The 17,342-nt window shown below is 35.2% G+C and overlaps 2 protein-coding genes and 1 pseudogene across 2 annotated transcripts; all 3 read left to right on the top strand.

The window, feature by feature from the left end:
- The first annotated feature begins 1,113 nt into the window (after positions 1–1,113).
- Positions 1,114–3,506, top strand: LOC106423258 (F-box/kelch-repeat protein At3g17530-like). Its single transcript, XM_022694197.2, has one exon. The coding sequence runs from the start codon at positions 1,485–1,487 to the stop codon at positions 2,415–2,417; it is 933 nt and encodes a 310-aa protein (XP_022549918.1). The 5' UTR covers positions 1,114–1,484; the 3' UTR covers positions 2,418–3,506.
- A 290-nt stretch (positions 3,507–3,796) lies between these two features.
- LOC106431770 lies at positions 3,797–5,862 on the top strand (annotated as a pseudogene).
- Positions 5,863–6,076: 214 nt separating this feature from the next.
- Positions 6,077–7,300, top strand: LOC106431767 (ras-related protein RABA1d). Its single transcript, XM_013872589.3, has 2 exons — positions 6,077–6,436; positions 6,662–7,300. The coding sequence occupies exons 1-2, from the start codon at positions 6,216–6,218 to the stop codon at positions 7,083–7,085; spliced, it is 645 nt and encodes a 214-aa protein (XP_013728043.1). The 5' UTR covers positions 6,077–6,215; the 3' UTR covers positions 7,086–7,300.
- Positions 7,301–17,342: the final 10,042 nt, after the last annotated feature.

Here is a 17,342-nt window from a genome sequence, read left to right as displayed (position 1 = left end):
CATAAGAATCTGATTAGATGAAAATGTGATATGCAAACTTTACAGCTATATTGTTAATATTTGCTATAGATACAGAACATATGATTCATTCTTTTTGTTATATAATTTTTTTTTGTCCATTAGATGGTTTTTAGTTCACGTCAGATATTTTTTCAATTAAATGGTTTTGGTTTAAGAAAAATTGTTTACAAAATCTGAAGATAAGATATGAGATTTTGATTGATATATTTTACACATGGAATGTTATCCAAATTCATTTAAACTCCTACAAGTCAAATGGATTGTGAAGATATACCAAACATGATAACACAAGATTTTAAAGGTTGTATTCAAATATTGAATTGAATAACAATGGAATTTTAGTTTCTTTAATAACAACTAGATCTCGATCCGCGCAACCACAGAAGTTTTTGTTTTCATTTATTTTTATATAAATATTTTGTTTTCAATTCTAAATTGGTATATATTATAATATATGTGTCTATCAATTTTTAAAACATAATAAGTTTACGGTATATTTTTTTCATTGAATAATTTGTTTTAAAATTTCACATGTATTTGTATATTCTTCTATATATATTTTTTGGGATTATTATTTCATTATTAAAATCTTAACTATATATATATAAATTAGTAAAATATTGTTTTATTGTCATATTCAAAGATATTGTAACATTTCACAAATTTATAAAGTTTTTAAAAAAATAAATTTTCTGCTTCATAGATTTATATTATCGAGTAAATAATTAAACATTTAGTTTTTGTTTAATTTTTCAAATAAACTATATAGTTTAAAATTTGTTTTCACTGGTTTAAAGTAGTAAAATTTAATCATTGTTAGATAATATGATTTTTTTATTCAAAAAAAAATCTTTATAATTTTAAAAGTTAACATCGACAAATATTTAAATATTTAACATATGGAGGTATAGTATTACAACATTAAATTATATCTATTTAATTTATACTATCTATAAATCCAATGGATCATCTATTCTTTAAATCTAATTATTTATAGCCCAATAAAAATTTCAGTTATGTCCAAAATTTAAATGATAAGATTATAGATTAAATGTAACATGACTTTCTAGGAATAGGTCCATTAGGTTTATTTTTAAAAAAAAAATCACACATGAATCAAGGTTGAAGCTTATGTTTTAATATATAAGAAAAGTAAATACAATAACCAATATTATTAGATTTCAAAATCTTTTAATAAAAATATTTAAAATACAATAAATGACACTATATTTTTAATAAATAATGTTAAAATCAATCATTAAATAACACTAGATCATAAAATCTAAAGAGTTAACTTTAAACTCACTATCCAATAGCACCCAGTTAGATTCTCCTTTTTAATCTAGTTTTGCCAAAAGAAATTAGTTTGCCTGCCCTGCGCTTATAAATAAAACAATTCTGCTTGTTGAAAAATAAAAAACATAATTTCTAGTTTTTTTTAAGGGGCTGGAGTTAACTAGAAGATGACTATTATGATTTCCGATCTACCCCATGATTTGGAATCAGAAATACTCGCTAGGGTTCCGTCCAAGTCTCTAGCAAAATTGCAAACTACTTGCAAACGATGGTACACTTTATTCAAAGATCCAAAGTTCGTGAAGATGAACAACATCTTGCGTAAAGCATCGAAAGAGGTGATGTTCCTTATAGACTATAGGGTTTATTCGATTAGAGTTAACAGATTGCGCAACCGCTTCCGTAACAAATGCATTGAGTATGCATCCATCGAGTTTACAGGGAAAATTACCCGTCTTGAAGATTCAAAAGAGGTAAAGTTATCTCGAATCTTTCACTGCAACGGATTGATATTATGCTGCATGGAGGATTTCGAAAGTCTTGTGGTTTGGAATCCTTGTACCGGTGAAACCATGAGTATCAAACCCAAAAGTTTTTACCAGTGGAATGATAGTTATGCTTTTGGATGTGGAAACAGCGAATCTTCTTGCCCCAACTACAAAATTTTGAGGTGTAGCAGTTATTATTGCAAAAACAGTGAGCAACGTATTTTTAACTGTGAGATTTATGACTTCAGCTCTGATTCATGGAGGGTTCTTGCTGGTGTGACCTGGAGGATACATTGTTCTGACAATGTTGTTTCGTTGAAAGGAAATGCTTACTGGATTCATTTTGATAGAGAAGCTCGCCATAATGTCCTACTCAGTTTTAATTTCACAACGGAGGTATTTGTGTCTATGCCTCTTCCGGATCAGAGTGATTATAGACATTTGGGTATATCGGTTGTTAGAGAAGAACGCCTCGCAGTTTTACATCACAATATTGGTATATCCTTGACAGAGATGAATGTATGGTTGAGCAATAAGATTGATGGAGCCAAAGAGGTGGCATGGAGCAAATTCTTAGCAGTGAGCTTTGATAACTTTAAGTATCCAAGTTAAGTGAAAGGGATGACTTTTTGGGTGGACGATGAGGATAAAGTGGTAGTAACTTGTATTAGAGACAGAGACAATTATGATTACGTTTTCATTGTAGGAGAACGTTTGCATAAACAAGTTTTTGGTAAATCTTGGATTTGGCCATGTCTCCTGAGTTATGTTCCAAGTTTGGGTCACATCCCCAAGACGAAAAAAGAAGAAACATTGTAAATGGATAATTAAGCTAGCTTTTGTTTATTTGTGGGGTGTAACTCTTGTTTTGGTATATTAATTATCCATTTTATTTTGATATATACAATATTTGTGCAATTTGACGTTTTTCAAAACATAATTTTTAAAATATTTTTATGTTAATTTTCAAAGAATTAGCATGTGTATCAAATCAATTCCTATTTATTGATTTCTCTTTGTTTATTTACATTAATGAAATATTTTAAAATATTAAATCACAATGCTGATTTATCTATTTTTGTTGGTGTATATATTTGAACATTTTCAATAACAGTACATGACTTCTATCGTAAAAAAAAACTTGTGCACAAATTTTTGTTTGTTAAACTATTTAATGCTAATTCTTCAAATGAGTTAGTATAAATATCAAATCTAATTTTGAACTTTATTTTCTTTTGTTAACATACTTTTTATATTTAATTTTAAATTTGGTATGTATAAAGTTATATTTTACTGGTTTTTCCTTATTTTGTTGGTTAATATTAATATTAATTTTTCAAATATTTAAGGACTGAAATCATTTTAATTATTGAGGTATTTCTATTTTTGTAGTTTAACTTATTTTATATTGATTTCTATTTTATTTTGAAAGAATCAATTTTTAGAACTATTGACATTTTTAAAATTAATAGCCTTTTGTAAACAAAGACTAATGAGCTTAAGGGCCTGACTGGTTCAAACGTAGCGGTTGCGGTTGTGGGAGTTTGCGGGTGGTTGTGGTTTTAAGAGATTTGTACGACTGGTTATGCAGTTAGAAATTGATGCGTTTGTGGGATACTTATGACTGGTTAACTATCAAATACAACAGTGGTTAAATAATAAATTAACAATATTTACATTTTATATAATTATATAAAATATCAAAAATCATATTTAGAAAGTTATAGTTTTAAAATTTTAATATTATAGAAAATATTTTTATTTTAAAATTTTATAATATTAATTAAAATATAATAGATATATTTTAGTATTTTTATAATTCCAATTTAAATTTTTTATTGAATATTTTTATTTTTGTATTTATATGGTTTTTGAAAAAAAAAAGAAAAAAAATTATCTTCCCGCAACCGCCCGCAACCGCAAACGCTAGTTGAAACTAGCTTTTGATTTTAAGAGGTTCGGAGCGGTTTGAAGCGATTTGTAGCGGTTTGTATGATTGTTTCGAAACGCTGTCAACCGCTAGCAACCGCAAAAGCTGCGTTTGCGGATGGTAGCGGGTGGTAGCGGAGAAACCAGTCAGGCCCTAAATCACAAAATATCGTTTGGATGCCCTATGAATCGCTTATAAATAAGGCAATCCGGCTTGTTCAAAAAGAAAACACTAATTACCAGTTGCCGTGTCGTTGAAGAAATCAGAAGAAGACTATTATGATGTCCGATCTTCCCCATGATTTGGAATCAGAAATACTCGCTAGGGTTCCCTCCAAGTCTCTAGCAAAACTACAAACTACTTGCAAACGATGGTACGCTTGGTTCAAAAGATCCAAAGTTCGTGATGAAGAACAACAAGTTGAGCAAAGCATCGATAGAGGTGATGCTACTTTTAGACTATAGGGTTTAATCTCTCACTGCAATGGATTGATATTATGCAGCAGGAAGGATATCAAAAGTCTTGTGGTTTGGAACCCGTGTACGGGTGAAACCAGGAGTATCAAACCCAGCAAATTTTACTGGCCGACTGATAGTTATGCTTTTGAATGTGGAAACAGCAAATCTTCTTGCCACAACTACAAAATTTTGAGGTGTAGCAGTTATTTCAAAAACATCCAGAAAGTTGGTTTTAATTGTGAGATTTATGACATTAGCGCTGATTCATGGAGGGTTCTTGATGGTGTCACTGATAAACGGATGATAGATTATTTTGACGATGCTGTGTCGTTGAAAGGAAACGCTTACTGGATGCACAAAGATAGAGAAGCTGAACATAAACTCCTACTCAGTTTTAATTTCACAACGGAGGTATTTGTGCCTTTGCCTCTTCCGGATTAATTACAAGAAGGATTTTCAGTATAGAGATTTGCTTATATCGGTTGTTAAAGAAGAACACCTAGCGGTGTTACATCACGTCGTTGGAACATTCTTGACAGAGATGAATGTATGGTTGAGCAATAAGATCAGTGGAGCCAAAGAGGTGTCTTGGAGCAAATTCTTAGTAGTGAGTTTTGATAACTTTAGGTTACCACGTTACTCAAGTGAGATGACATTCTGGGTGGACGAGGAGAATAAAGTGGTAGTCTTTTGTGTTAGAGACATGGAAGGTGGTGATCACTTTTACATTGTTGGAGAGGGTTTACATAAACAAGTTTATAAGGTTACAGAGGGATCTTGGATTTGGCCATGGCTCCTGAGTTATGTACCAAGTTTGTGTCATATCCCCAAGGAAGTATAAGAAGAAAACCGAACCGGGCACATAACCAAGGCATACGAAGAAGAAACATAATCAATGGGTAAAGGCTAGCTTTTTGTTGTCCCTCTGCTTTTGTGTTTTTAATTGGTCTTCTAAATAATCTTTACTCAAATAACATATTTATGCTTATAGCCACAACTTATAACCATAGCTATACATATACGATAAAAAGAAGGAAGAATTTTAATGGAGAATCACTTCAAATGGTTGATATCTATATGCTTTCAACTAATCTATTCCAAGTCTTGCAGAGCAACTCTCATCTATCTTCTTAAAGTTCTTGAGTTCTCAGAACATAGATACACTAGCTAGAGACAAATGGTGTGCATACTGTATATATCAATAAACTATTAGTGACCGACCACCATCAAGTTCATTTGTGTAAAGAACATACTTGATAGTCATATGCGCTTTGAAATAGCACGTATTCAACCTTCTAACCGATTGGGTTTCTACAATAACCAAGTCCATACAGCTACAAACATTTCATCTTTTTATCAGATCATCATCAGTCTCACAATTGACAAATACAAAAAGTCCATAGAGCTACAAATATTTCATCTTTTTATCAGATCATCAATCTCACAATTGACAAAAGTTACATTTTTCGGCAATGCCAAATTTATTTCCAAATTAAAGAGATCATATTTTTTGTCGGCTAAAAGAGATTATTTTGGTTATGTTTATGTTTGTTCGTATTTTACTCCAACGATGAAATTTTGTTCATTTATGCCAGTACTCTGCCATTAATTGCATCGATCGATCAGTTGCAGACTGTAGAAAAAAATAATTTCAAAATGTTAAAATTTCCATCGACATATAACGAACATGGTCATTATCGCCATTTACCAATGTAAACATGACTACCACCACTTTTATGACCTTTTCAAGAAAATGAAAAAACACTAAGCAGTAAATGTCGGATATACCCCTAGTTTCAGAGAGTAAAAAGCCAACATTCAGGTATTTTAGTAATTTCCTTCATATATTTTCACACAGATCATAACAGTGATTGGTGTAATTCGACCAGCTAGAAAAGACGAAAGTCTTACCCTAGTAGTTGTTTCTTTAAAGTCTCCGTCTTTCTGTCGAAATCTGAGAACTTTTATTTGAATCCAAAGAGAGAAAAAAAAAAACGAAAGCTTGTTTTGGTATCGTGTTGAATGGCGGGTTACAAAGCAGATGATGATTACGATTACTTATTCAAGGTGGTTTTAATCGGCGATTCAGGTGTTGGAAAATCCAATCTGCTTTCTCGATTCACCAGGAACGAGTTTAGCCTCGAGTCCAAGTCCACCATCGGCGTCGAGTTCGCCACTCGTAGCTTGACTGTTAAGGACAAAGTCATCAAAGCCCAGATTTGGGATACTGCTGGTCAAGAAAGGTTTCTTCTTGTCGGATCCTCTATAACTTAATTGAAAGTTTAAATCTTTAGCTCTGTCTTTCATGTGTTTGTTCTTCTGTCTGAAGAGCTTAAACAAGCTTTAGATCTGTCTTTGTCGATCTTAGAATCATGAATATGAGATTAATTTTTCATTTTTATGAGAAACTACGTCGTTTTGGGGTGTTTACTTATTGCTTTGAAGTTTTTTGTTCTGTTGATGTGTAGGTACCGAGCAATCACTAGTGCATACTACAGAGGAGCTGTTGGGGCCCTTCTCGTCTACGACGTAACCCGACACTCCACGTTCGAAAACGTTGAGAGATGGCTTAGGGAGCTTCGTGACCATACCGACCCAAACATAGTTGTCATGCTCGTGGGAAACAAATCTGATCTTCGTCATCTTATTGCGGTTCAGACCGAAGATGCTAAGTCTTTCGCGGAGAATGAATCACTCTACTTCATGGAAACTTCAGCTCTCGAGTCTACTAACGTTGAGAACGCGTTTTCGGAAGTGCTCACTCAGATTCACCAAGTTGTGAGCAAGAAAGCAATGGAGGCTGGTGATGATTCGGGTAATGTTCCTTCTAAAGGAGAGAAGATTGATATTGATGTATCGGCTGTGAAGAAAACAGGTTGCTGCTCGAACTAAAAAGACTCGTTTAGTCTCTTGCAGATTGTTATGGATTTGGTCTGTTTCCTCAAAGCTATGATCGTTCTTCTTTTATACATTCAAAATTCTTTTGGAGATGTCTGTTTTTTTTATTATTAGGAAACAATCTATGTTATGCTTTGCTTGAAAACTGCGTAGGTTTCCTCTGGTTCTGTACTGTTAAACGATTTTGTAATTTAACCGGTTTTGGTCTATGGTTTGTTCACCGTTGTTTTCTATTCAGTCTGAGAAAAAATATTTAAACCGCTATGAACCAGATTGTGGATGGCTCATAACCAAGAAAGTATACCATCCGCGGTCCAAAAAAGAGCGAGTCGGCCCGCCTTTTTTTTTCCTCTTCGTAATTAGATTATGATTTGTACTCTTTTCATTTATCTATGACGGTGTAATTTTGTATATAAGGAACCTCTATATTATGAATAAAAATAGATTTTTTCATTACTTTCACAACACGTTATCAGCACGAAACTCTAAATCCCTAAGCTAATACCCAAATCGAAAAACCCTAAAATCCTAACCCTAGCCGGCGATCCGACGAACTCTAAACCCCGATCGCGTCTCTTGTTCCCGCATCTGTTCCAGCCCGCGTCCCTGATCAGCTTCAGCCCAAGGCGTTCCTGATCCTAGCTCAGACGTTCGCGACCCGATAGCAGCTCCAACACACGACATCTTCCTCGTTCGCGACAGCATCAGACAGCTCGCGTCCCGTTCGTGTCCAGCTCGCGGCTCAACTCCTTTGGTGGTCTGATTCAACAATCATCTAAGGTTAAAAGTTAATTCAAAACCTAAGAACCCATAATCGAACATGGATTGATTGATAAAGAATGAAACCCTAAAACCTTAATCTTTATGAATCAAAACCGTAGGGTAATAGATCAAAAATCCTAATTGAGTAAATCGAAACTCTAAAAGTTCGATACCCCAAACCCTAAATCATGTTCCTACATGATTAAAACCCCAAATCGGTTTTTACAAGTTAAAATCCGATAAACCCTAACCCTATATCTATAAACCCTAAATAATATCAGTATCAGAATTAATTATACTATAATTATCAAATCACATATTAAAACCCTAATCGAATATTTTGAAATCAAAATTTTTTTCGGTTTTGATCATTGAAGTTTTAAATCTGATTGAATCTGATGGTATGTTGCTAGAATTGTTTGACCGTTAAATTGATAGATTTATTTTCTCATCCTGCTTGGTTAATTGTTCATCTGATTTAAAATTGTTTAAACCGACCAGCCTGTTAGAACATTGATTGAATCCGATAGGTTGCTATCTTGCTTTGCTTATATAATCTGATAGGTTGATAGATTGATTGAGGTTTACTTGTTTAAAATCTGAATGATCTGATTGCATGATTCTTGAGGTTTAAATCCATGTGAGTTAGGATTGATAGTTTTTATAACCTGATTGAATGATTTGAGGTTTCATATTGCATGTTAGAATCTGTTATAATATAAACCGTAATTCGGATTGATAAACCCTAAAATAGAATTCGTGTATTGCATAATCCGAATTGAATGTTTTAAATTATTATCACCTTTGCATGATCTGATTGTTTTAAATTGAGGTTCCATAATTCTACTCTTGTACATATAGAATCAGTATGCTAAGTTTGCATTATAACCATATGGCCACATGAAAACATATAGAAATTGCTTGTTTGGTCGATACCCTTGCTTGATAAATCTGTGTGACTTATTATGCATCATATATCACTTTGGCCATGTGGCTTGTTTGCTTATTAGAAATGTATTGGCTTGATAGCATGTCTTGTTTATGGCCGTATTTTAAATATTTTATGAGATCTAAAATTGATTGATATATGATTTGAGATGTCGAAAATCAACTTGGATTTTGCTGCCCTAAATCTCTCAGGAGATAATTATTTGAAATGGGCACTGGATAATGAGTTTATCCTAAAGTCAAAGGACTTGGTGAATGAATCACAAAAGACGATAATGCCAAATGAGAAAGATTGATACATGGCAATATTAATTATTAGCCATCATCTTATTAAGAGTCTCAAAGATCAGTATCTGACTATAGAGAATCCTCTAGACCTTTGGACAGAGTTAAAAAAATTTAGATATGATCACCAAAGAACGGTGTTATTACCAAATGCCCTATTTGATTGGAGGAATCCCAGAATCCAGGACTATAAGTCCGTGGATGAATTTATTGCTAGCTAGGCAAAATAATGGATTACTGATGAGAAACAGTGAATTGAGACCTCCTGGATTAACCCCATTACCTGATACGAATAAGGCTGCAGAAGAAAAAAAAAGGTAACCACGTCCAGAATGATAAACCACAAGGCCATGGCTGTGGAGGGTGGAAAGGACGTGGCCATGGCCACTATAACACATTTGGCCGTGGGAATCACTATGGCAGAGGCCGTGGGTATCAACCCAATTTGAGCCATGGTCAAGGCAATGGCCGTGGTATATCCTTTAAACCTCAAAGCTCGGCCAAATCAGTGTGCCATAGATGTGGAATGGGTAACCATTGGGCTAAGATATGAAGGACTCCCAAACATTTTTGTGACCTCTATCAAAGAGAGTCTGAAAGGGAAGAATCCTGAAACCCACTTGGTCTATAAAGATGGTGAAAATAATTTCGAACATGATCAAGATGATCTTATGGAATATGAGACTTATGATTGCCTAAAAGATTCAAGTTGATAATCTGATTTCGACATCAAACTTGAGTGATTGCTTTGCTTGTATGTTTTCTCTGATTTTTATCTCCTTGAATTTATTTCTATTACATTGTCTGCTTAGATTAAATGAATAAATGATTTTTCTATATGAGTACACTGAAAAACGTCAATATAAGTATTAAAGCAGGTATCGCCAGTCTGAAAGAAGACTATGGCTAGGCTAATATATTATTGCCTAAGGGTATGCATCTATAAATCAGTGATGTATAATATTCACCCAGCTCTAAGAGCAAGAGCAGCCTATTGAGTTTTAAAGATATAAGAATGAATGGTTTCCATATTGAAACAATGGACGAAGGAAACAAAGAGTTCCTTCAGATATATGTATAAAATCGCCCAATGCCATAATAAGTCCTAAAGACTATACCTTCATTCTCTACTGACCTAGAGTATGCATAGATCAGTATGATAGAGGCTAAAAGCCTGCGAAAATATACACTTTATGGCACGACCGGATTGGCCATCCTGGTTCAAACATGATGCGAAAATTGATATTCAAAAGGCACACTTTAAAAGATAAGAAGAGTTATCCCAAAGAATCTCACGTGTGTAGCATGTACACAAGGAAAACTCATTAGGCCATCACCAGTAAAACGGCTACGAACCCCTTTTTCATAATAAAGACTATATGTCTAGACAATACTGGTGAATACATGTCCCAAGCGCTTAAATGATTATGGTATGTCCATGGGGGTAAGTGTGGACAATTTTGTGATACATGTCCATACCAAGAATGGCTTGGCCGAAATCTTTTAAAACGCAAATATCTGATTGATAGACCATAACTTATGAGGTCAAAACTCCCATTCACAGCTTGGGCCACACAAAATTTACATGCACCTAAGTTAATACGCATCAGGCCATTTAGTGAGCATAGATATCCCCTATCACAATTATTAACGGGTCAAGAGCCAGATATACCCCATCATAAGACATTTGGATGTGCTGTCTATGTACTAATTGCTCCACCACATAGAACTAAGATGGGACCTCAAAAGGAGGATGGAGATATATGTTGGATATGATTCTCCCACAATAATAAAGTACTTTGAGCCAACTATGGGTGATTATATTTGAGGCCAGGTACACAGATTATTGTAAGACCAGGAGGAAAAAAATAATAAAGCTGGTAAAAGAATGGTAAAAGAAATAGAATGGAATCAACCATCAATGTCTTGGCAAGATCCTCGGACTAAAGAATGTGAAATAGACGTCCAAAGATTATACATTTACAAAGCTAGCTAATCAAATGCCAGACACATTTGCTGACCCGAAAAAGAATGACTAAGTCATATATAAACCAACTTGTAAAGCACCAACGAATTTGATGACCAAGAAGAGACACAGTCAAGTTGCTACAGAGTCTAGACAACATATGAAACGTGGTAGACCAATAGGTTCCAAGAGATAAGAATCCTAGGAAACAAAAGAAAGGTGCAGAGAATGATAATCAAAATCCAAATCCGAGGTTACTAAGGAAACCATCCCAGACATGGAGATAAGGCCGGCCGGCTCTAAGGTACAGGTACCAAACAATGTAGCTTGGGACGCCAAGCTGCAAAGTATTAAAGGTCCTGATAATAATGAATCTCAATCGATTATATCATGTCTGGAACATAATGGAACCAATAAGGAATGTCGACATAAGATGATTTATTTGCATACAAAGTAGCACTTGAATTTATGAATATAAGCCACGTCAATATAAGAGTGCGCACTCGTAGAACATATTGGATTGAATGGAAACGTGGGGTTAAATAGTTTAAAGAAGAAATGTGTATTTGGCCATATGATTAAGACGCCATATGATGTTAAAACCAGTGGATATAAATGGGTCTTGCGAGGAATAGAAATCGTGAGATATAAAGCTAATGTTGCACAAGGATTCTCACAAAGACCAGTAATAGATTATGAGGAGACATACTCCCATGTGGTGGATGCAACTACTTTTAGATTTCTCATAAGTCTAGCTATGTAATAGAGAAAATTAGACTTGCAGCAAGTTGATGTAGTGACTGCATATTTATATGGTCCATTGGATAATGAAAGTACTAGAGGGTATTGAGCTGAAAGTACAGCAAGTTCTCGAGAACAATATTGATAATCATCAAAGTATATGATCTGAATATCCTAGGAACCTCTGTATACAATTTCCCAAACAGTTGAATATCTCAAGAAAGAGTTTGAGATGAAAGATCTTGGAAAACAAAGTTTTGTTCGGGATTACAGCTTGAGTACATTAACAATGAAATCCTTGTGCATCAAATAGTATATACAGAAAAGGGTACTCAAGAGATTTAATATGGACCAGTCTCACCCATTATCTAGTAAATGGGCGTGAGATCACTTGTTTTGGACACTGTCCATTCAGTCCAAAGGTGGACGATAAAGAAGTCCATTTAGTCCTGAGATGGACGATGCAGAAGTCTTGTTTTAGACACTGATCGGTTTGGTCCATAAGAAGGACGATGAAGAAGCCTTTGATTTTGGTTTATTTTATACTAACCAGCCCAAAGAAGGGTTATTTGGTTTTGTTGATTTGTTTTTTCAGACAGGTTATGTTTTACATATGGTGGTACACGCATATCACAGCAACATCATCCAAGATTTCGTGTGTGCGTATTTGAGGTCGATGACTCAATATGTTCGATCAGACTGTGGCATGGCCGATGGTAAAAAAGAACCAACTATCATGTTCGAGGACGAAGAATATTCTGCCCAAGATCTTCATCACCCACGGATTGCAGAAAATTGGAGAGGTCCAAAGGACCTTCAGTAATGTCCAAATCAGGGGGAGTAATGTGTGTTGTACTTTTTTTCCTTCACCATGGTTTTGTCCCAATTGGGTTTTCCTGGTAAAGTTTTAATGAGGCAACATTAAAGCACATTACAAGCTCTAAATGGTTATGGCATCCAAGAGGAAGTGTTATGAACCAGATTGTGGATGGCTCATAACCAAGAGATTATACCATCGGCGGCCCAAGAAAGAGAGAGTTGGCCAGCTTTTCTTTTTTCCATATGTCTTTATGTTTTCATTTTCCTAATTGGATTATGATTTGTACTCTTTTCATTTATCTATGACGGTGTAATCTCTTATATAAGGAACCTCTATGTTATGAATAAAGATAGACTTTTCCATTACTTTCAAAACATAAACCGATATTTATTCTGCTAGTTCTGGTCACTGGACAACATTCATATGAGCAAAGACAGAAGTGGTTTGGATTTTGGTTAATCGAAATATTTAAACATTTCAATTCTGTTTGACCATCGGGCTAATTTCGATTTCAGTTTCAAAATTGATATTAAGAAAATTTGGTTAAATCTGGTATTTTCGGTTACCTTGGTTAAGTTTAATTGATTATTGGTTAACGCCAGTCGATTCTGATTTAGTTTTGGTATGACTTTTCTTTTAAAAAAAACATTTCGGTTAACTTTGTTAAACTGAACCGAACCGATTTTGAAAAGATTTCCGAACTAAACTGAAATTGAAGGTGAACCGAAAACTTAAAGTTCTGATTCGGTTCGAATCGCAGAGCTAGTTTTGCTGCATTTGTGCTCGATGGCTTGATTTGAGACAGTAGACAAGATGAAATTGAGATGTTATATTACACGCAAACACTGAATCGGTTTAAATTGTAGGTTGATTTGTTGAATTTTTGTTGGTAAAATTGTAAATCTAGAGCAGAAAATACGTTAATGAACAAAGAAGCGATAAACCATAAGAACTTAAACATCGAAGTGATTACTTGAAAACTGTTTATAATTCTTGGTCAGATGAGATCAGGAGCTCAAATTACATAGAAATTGCACCAAATAGCAAGGTTTTTGCTTAAAATAAAAAGGTATTCCATCCATTTCATAAAACGTATCATTTAGATATTTTTCACACATATTAAAAATAATTAAAATATATTTTATATTTTCATTAATTACATCTATTTAACCAATATTATTTAATCAATGGTATTTAAGATAAATAACTTTATTTATAAAATAATGTATTTAAAACGATATTTTTATGTACTAAAAATGGTAAATTGACAGTTTTAAAAAATAGAAAGTATCAATTTTTATGTTTTGTGATATTTAAAACGGGTTTATATATCCGTGTGTGCATGTATTTATTAGTCCATTAAATTTTATTAAGTTTTATTAAGCCTATGTTGAATTAGGTTAGACTTGTGTCGTGTGTGTAACAGGTTATTACGCTCAGAAGCAAGTTACCTTTATTAAGATAAGTGCAAAACGAGAGAGAAAGATGAAGATGAATGAATGAAATGTTATGATTAATTGTAAAGTCTGTACAATGTGTTTCTTATATACACTTGCTAATAAGCTTAACTACTCTAACGTCTCTAACAAACTTTAGTAACCGTATATATTTACATCATAATGCGCCCCCGCAAGCCTTTAATGTGGATCAACCTGAGGAAGATAAAGGCTTGAAAGTGACAATCGTGACAAAAGAGAAAGGAATGGTCCAGGTTGCAAAGCCTTTGTCAAGATGTCAGAGAGATTATTCGCGGAGGAAACATGAAGAGTGTTCAAGAAGCCGGCCTTAAGCTGATCACGAGTGGTATGACAACCAAGTTCAACATGTTTCGTGCGCTCATGAAAGACCGGATTGGACGCAAGGTAGAGTGCAGACTTACTGTCACAGAACAGAGTTACCGGAAGCTTAAGAGGAACTTTGAAAGCATGAAACAGCAACCGGATCCAAAGCAAATCACAAGTAGCATTGGCTAAGCTCTGGTACTCTGCTTCAGTACTGCTTCTACTGACAACTCCTTGTTTCTTCGACTTCCAAGACACCAAAGAACCTCCAATGAAAACACAATATGCAGAGATAGAGCGACGAGAATCAGGACAAGTGCCCCAATCAGCATCAGCAAACGCAATGACTTGTAAATCAGAGGAAGCAGAGAAGAGAAGTCCTTGGCCAGGATTGCCCTTGAGATACCTCAAAAGCTTATGCGCAGCCTGAAGATGTATGTCAGTTGCACATGACAAATACTGGCTCAACTTGTTGACAACAAAGGTGATATCAGGACGTGTGATCGTGAGATACAGAAGACGGCCAATAAGCTCTCTATAAGGTGTCAAGTTAACCAAAGGTGTACCATGCTTCACGCTAAGATGCACGTTCGGATCCATGGGTACATTGCTTGGTTTGCAGCCTAGCATGTCTGTATCTTCCAAGATAGAAAGAGCATACTTTCGTTGACAAAGAGAAATGCCTTTCGCAGAGCGAGCAACCTCTAAGCCAAGAAAAAACCTCATTGGACCAAGATCCTTTATCTTGAAAGATTTATGGAGAAGCAGCTTTAATGCGTCAACTGCTGCATCAGAGTTACTCGTTATGACCAAGTCATCAACGTAGACCATAACAGCAATGAACACAGAGTCAACAAGCTTCACAAACAAAGTGTTATCCGCATGTGACTGCTCAAAACCATCAGTAAGAAGAACACGAGAGAAGGTGTGATACCACTGACGGCTTGCCTGTTTAAGACCGTAGATGGACTTGCGCAGCCTACAGACTGGATTTGGTGGAAGAGTAACCCCCGGAGGAGGAGTATAGCCAAGAGGTAAGCTCATATAAATTTCTTCTTCTAGCTCACCATGAAGAAACGCGTTCGTAACATCCATCTGCGTCAAACTCCAGTTATGAACAGCGGCCAATTTCAACAACATCTTGACGGTGACCAGCTTTGCGACAGGGGAGAAAGTCTCAATGTAATCAACACCAGGTTGTTGTGTATACCCTTTTGCTACAAGCCGGGCTTTGAAGCGCTCAATAGTACCGTCAGCGTTGTATTTGATCTTGTAAACCCACTTATTGCCAATCACATTCTTTCCTTCAGGCTAAGTGACAACATCCCAAGTATTTGTATCCTCAAAAGCAATCAGTTTCACATTCATGGCCTTCGTCCACTTATCAGATTTCAAGGCTTCAAGAAAGGATTTGGGTTCAACATTAGCGGTAAAGGTAAGAATAAGGTTTTTATATGGTGGGGAAATGTTATCATATGAAAGAACATCAGAAAGAGGATATGGAGTGGTGTGAGAGGGTTTTTTAAAGTCACGGGACTGGGTGAGATAGCAATGGTACTCAGTCAGATATTTTGGAGTTGTAGCCATTCGTTTTGGTCGAGCATTATGTGCGGAAACCAGAGGAATCTCAGAGGTGGAAACGGAAGGAGGTTGAATGGTATTAGAGGAATGTGAAGAATGCAATGGACTAACTACAGGTGGAGGAACAATAGATGTAGGAAGTGGTGATGTATTTATATGCGAATGAGTATGTACAGGGGAAGTAGCAGGATGATTCAGAGGAGAAGATGCATGTTGAGCAGGTGCAGATGAAGTAGAAGCATGATTATGATCAGAAGAAAAGGAAACAGGAATTGCAGGGAGAATGGAAGAATGAAAGAAATCAGATGAAAAGGAAGAAGAATCACTTTTAAAAGGAAAAACATGTTCATGAAACACAATATCTCGAGAAATATACACAGAGTTTGATTCTAAATCAAGAACTTCGTAGCCCTTATATCCTACAAGATAGCCAAGAAAACCAGACGCTCTAGCACGAGGAGAAAACTTTGTTCTATGCTTTGGTAAAGTCGAAACGTAACATAAGCAGCCAAAAGTTCGAAGTAAAGAGTAGTCAGGTTGTTTTAGCAAAAGCAATTCATAAGGAGATTTGTTTCCAAGCAACTGGGAAGGAGTGTGATTGATTAAGAAAGCAGCGGTTGATACACAATCTGACCAGTACACAAGAGGAACATTTGACTGAAATAACAGAGAACGAGCCACATTTAAAATATGTTGGTGTTTCCGTTCTACAACGGAGCTTTGCTAAGGACGATCAACACAGGAGAAGAAATGAAAAATACCCTTTGATTTGAGAAATTTAGTGAAAGCAAGTTCAGGGGCGTTATCAGATCTAATTGCTTTGATAAGTCTGTTATACTGAGTCTGAACTAAGGTGACAAACGATGGGAAAATGGAAAGAACATCACTTTTACTCTTTAAGAAATAGACCCAAGTTACCCGAGTGCAATCGTCAACTATAGTGAGAAAATAGCGATAACCAGAAACTGATTCTTGAGAGAATGGACCCCAAACATCCAAATGTATTAAGTCAAAAGGATTTGCAGACAAATGATTATTAGAAACAAATTTCAAACGTTTCTGCTTAGCCAAAGGACATACAGGACAAGGAACATCTTTTTGAATACTATTTTTAGACAAAGACAAAGTAGATGACAAAGTAGACAGTTTAGCTAATGAAGGATGACCAAGAATTTAATGATGCCACAAGTCGCCTTCAGTGAATAAGGAAGCAGAGAAAGCAGTTGGTTCCAAGTCATCAACATCAAGTATGTATAAGCGGTGCAAAAGTCTACCTCTACCAATCGTCCAGGCCTGAGAAAGGTCCTGGATAATGCAAAAATCAGGGTAAAAATGAGCAGATGCAATACTATGTGCAAGCAATGTAC

The sequence above is a fragment of the Brassica napus genome, chromosome C1 (genome assembly GCF_020379485.1).
Source record: "Brassica napus cultivar Da-Ae chromosome C1, Da-Ae, whole genome shotgun sequence".
Classification (NCBI taxonomy): domain Eukaryota; kingdom Viridiplantae; phylum Streptophyta; class Magnoliopsida; order Brassicales; family Brassicaceae; genus Brassica; species Brassica napus.
This window is presented reverse-complemented; position numbering and strand designations above follow the sequence as displayed.

Excerpts from the sequence above, each read along its gene's own strand:
- LOC106431767 (XM_013872589.3), top strand. The coding sequence starts at position 6,216 with ATGGCGGGTTACAAAGCAGATGATGATTACGATTACTTATTCAAGGTG. Across the intron at positions 6,437-6,661 it reads GATACTGCTGGTCAAGAAAG|GTACCGAGCAATCACTAGTG; the intron begins GTTTCTTCTTGT and ends GTTGATGTGTAG.
- LOC106423258 (XM_022694197.2), top strand. The coding sequence starts at position 1,485 with ATGACTATTATGATTTCCGATCTACCCCATGATTTGGAATCAGAAATA.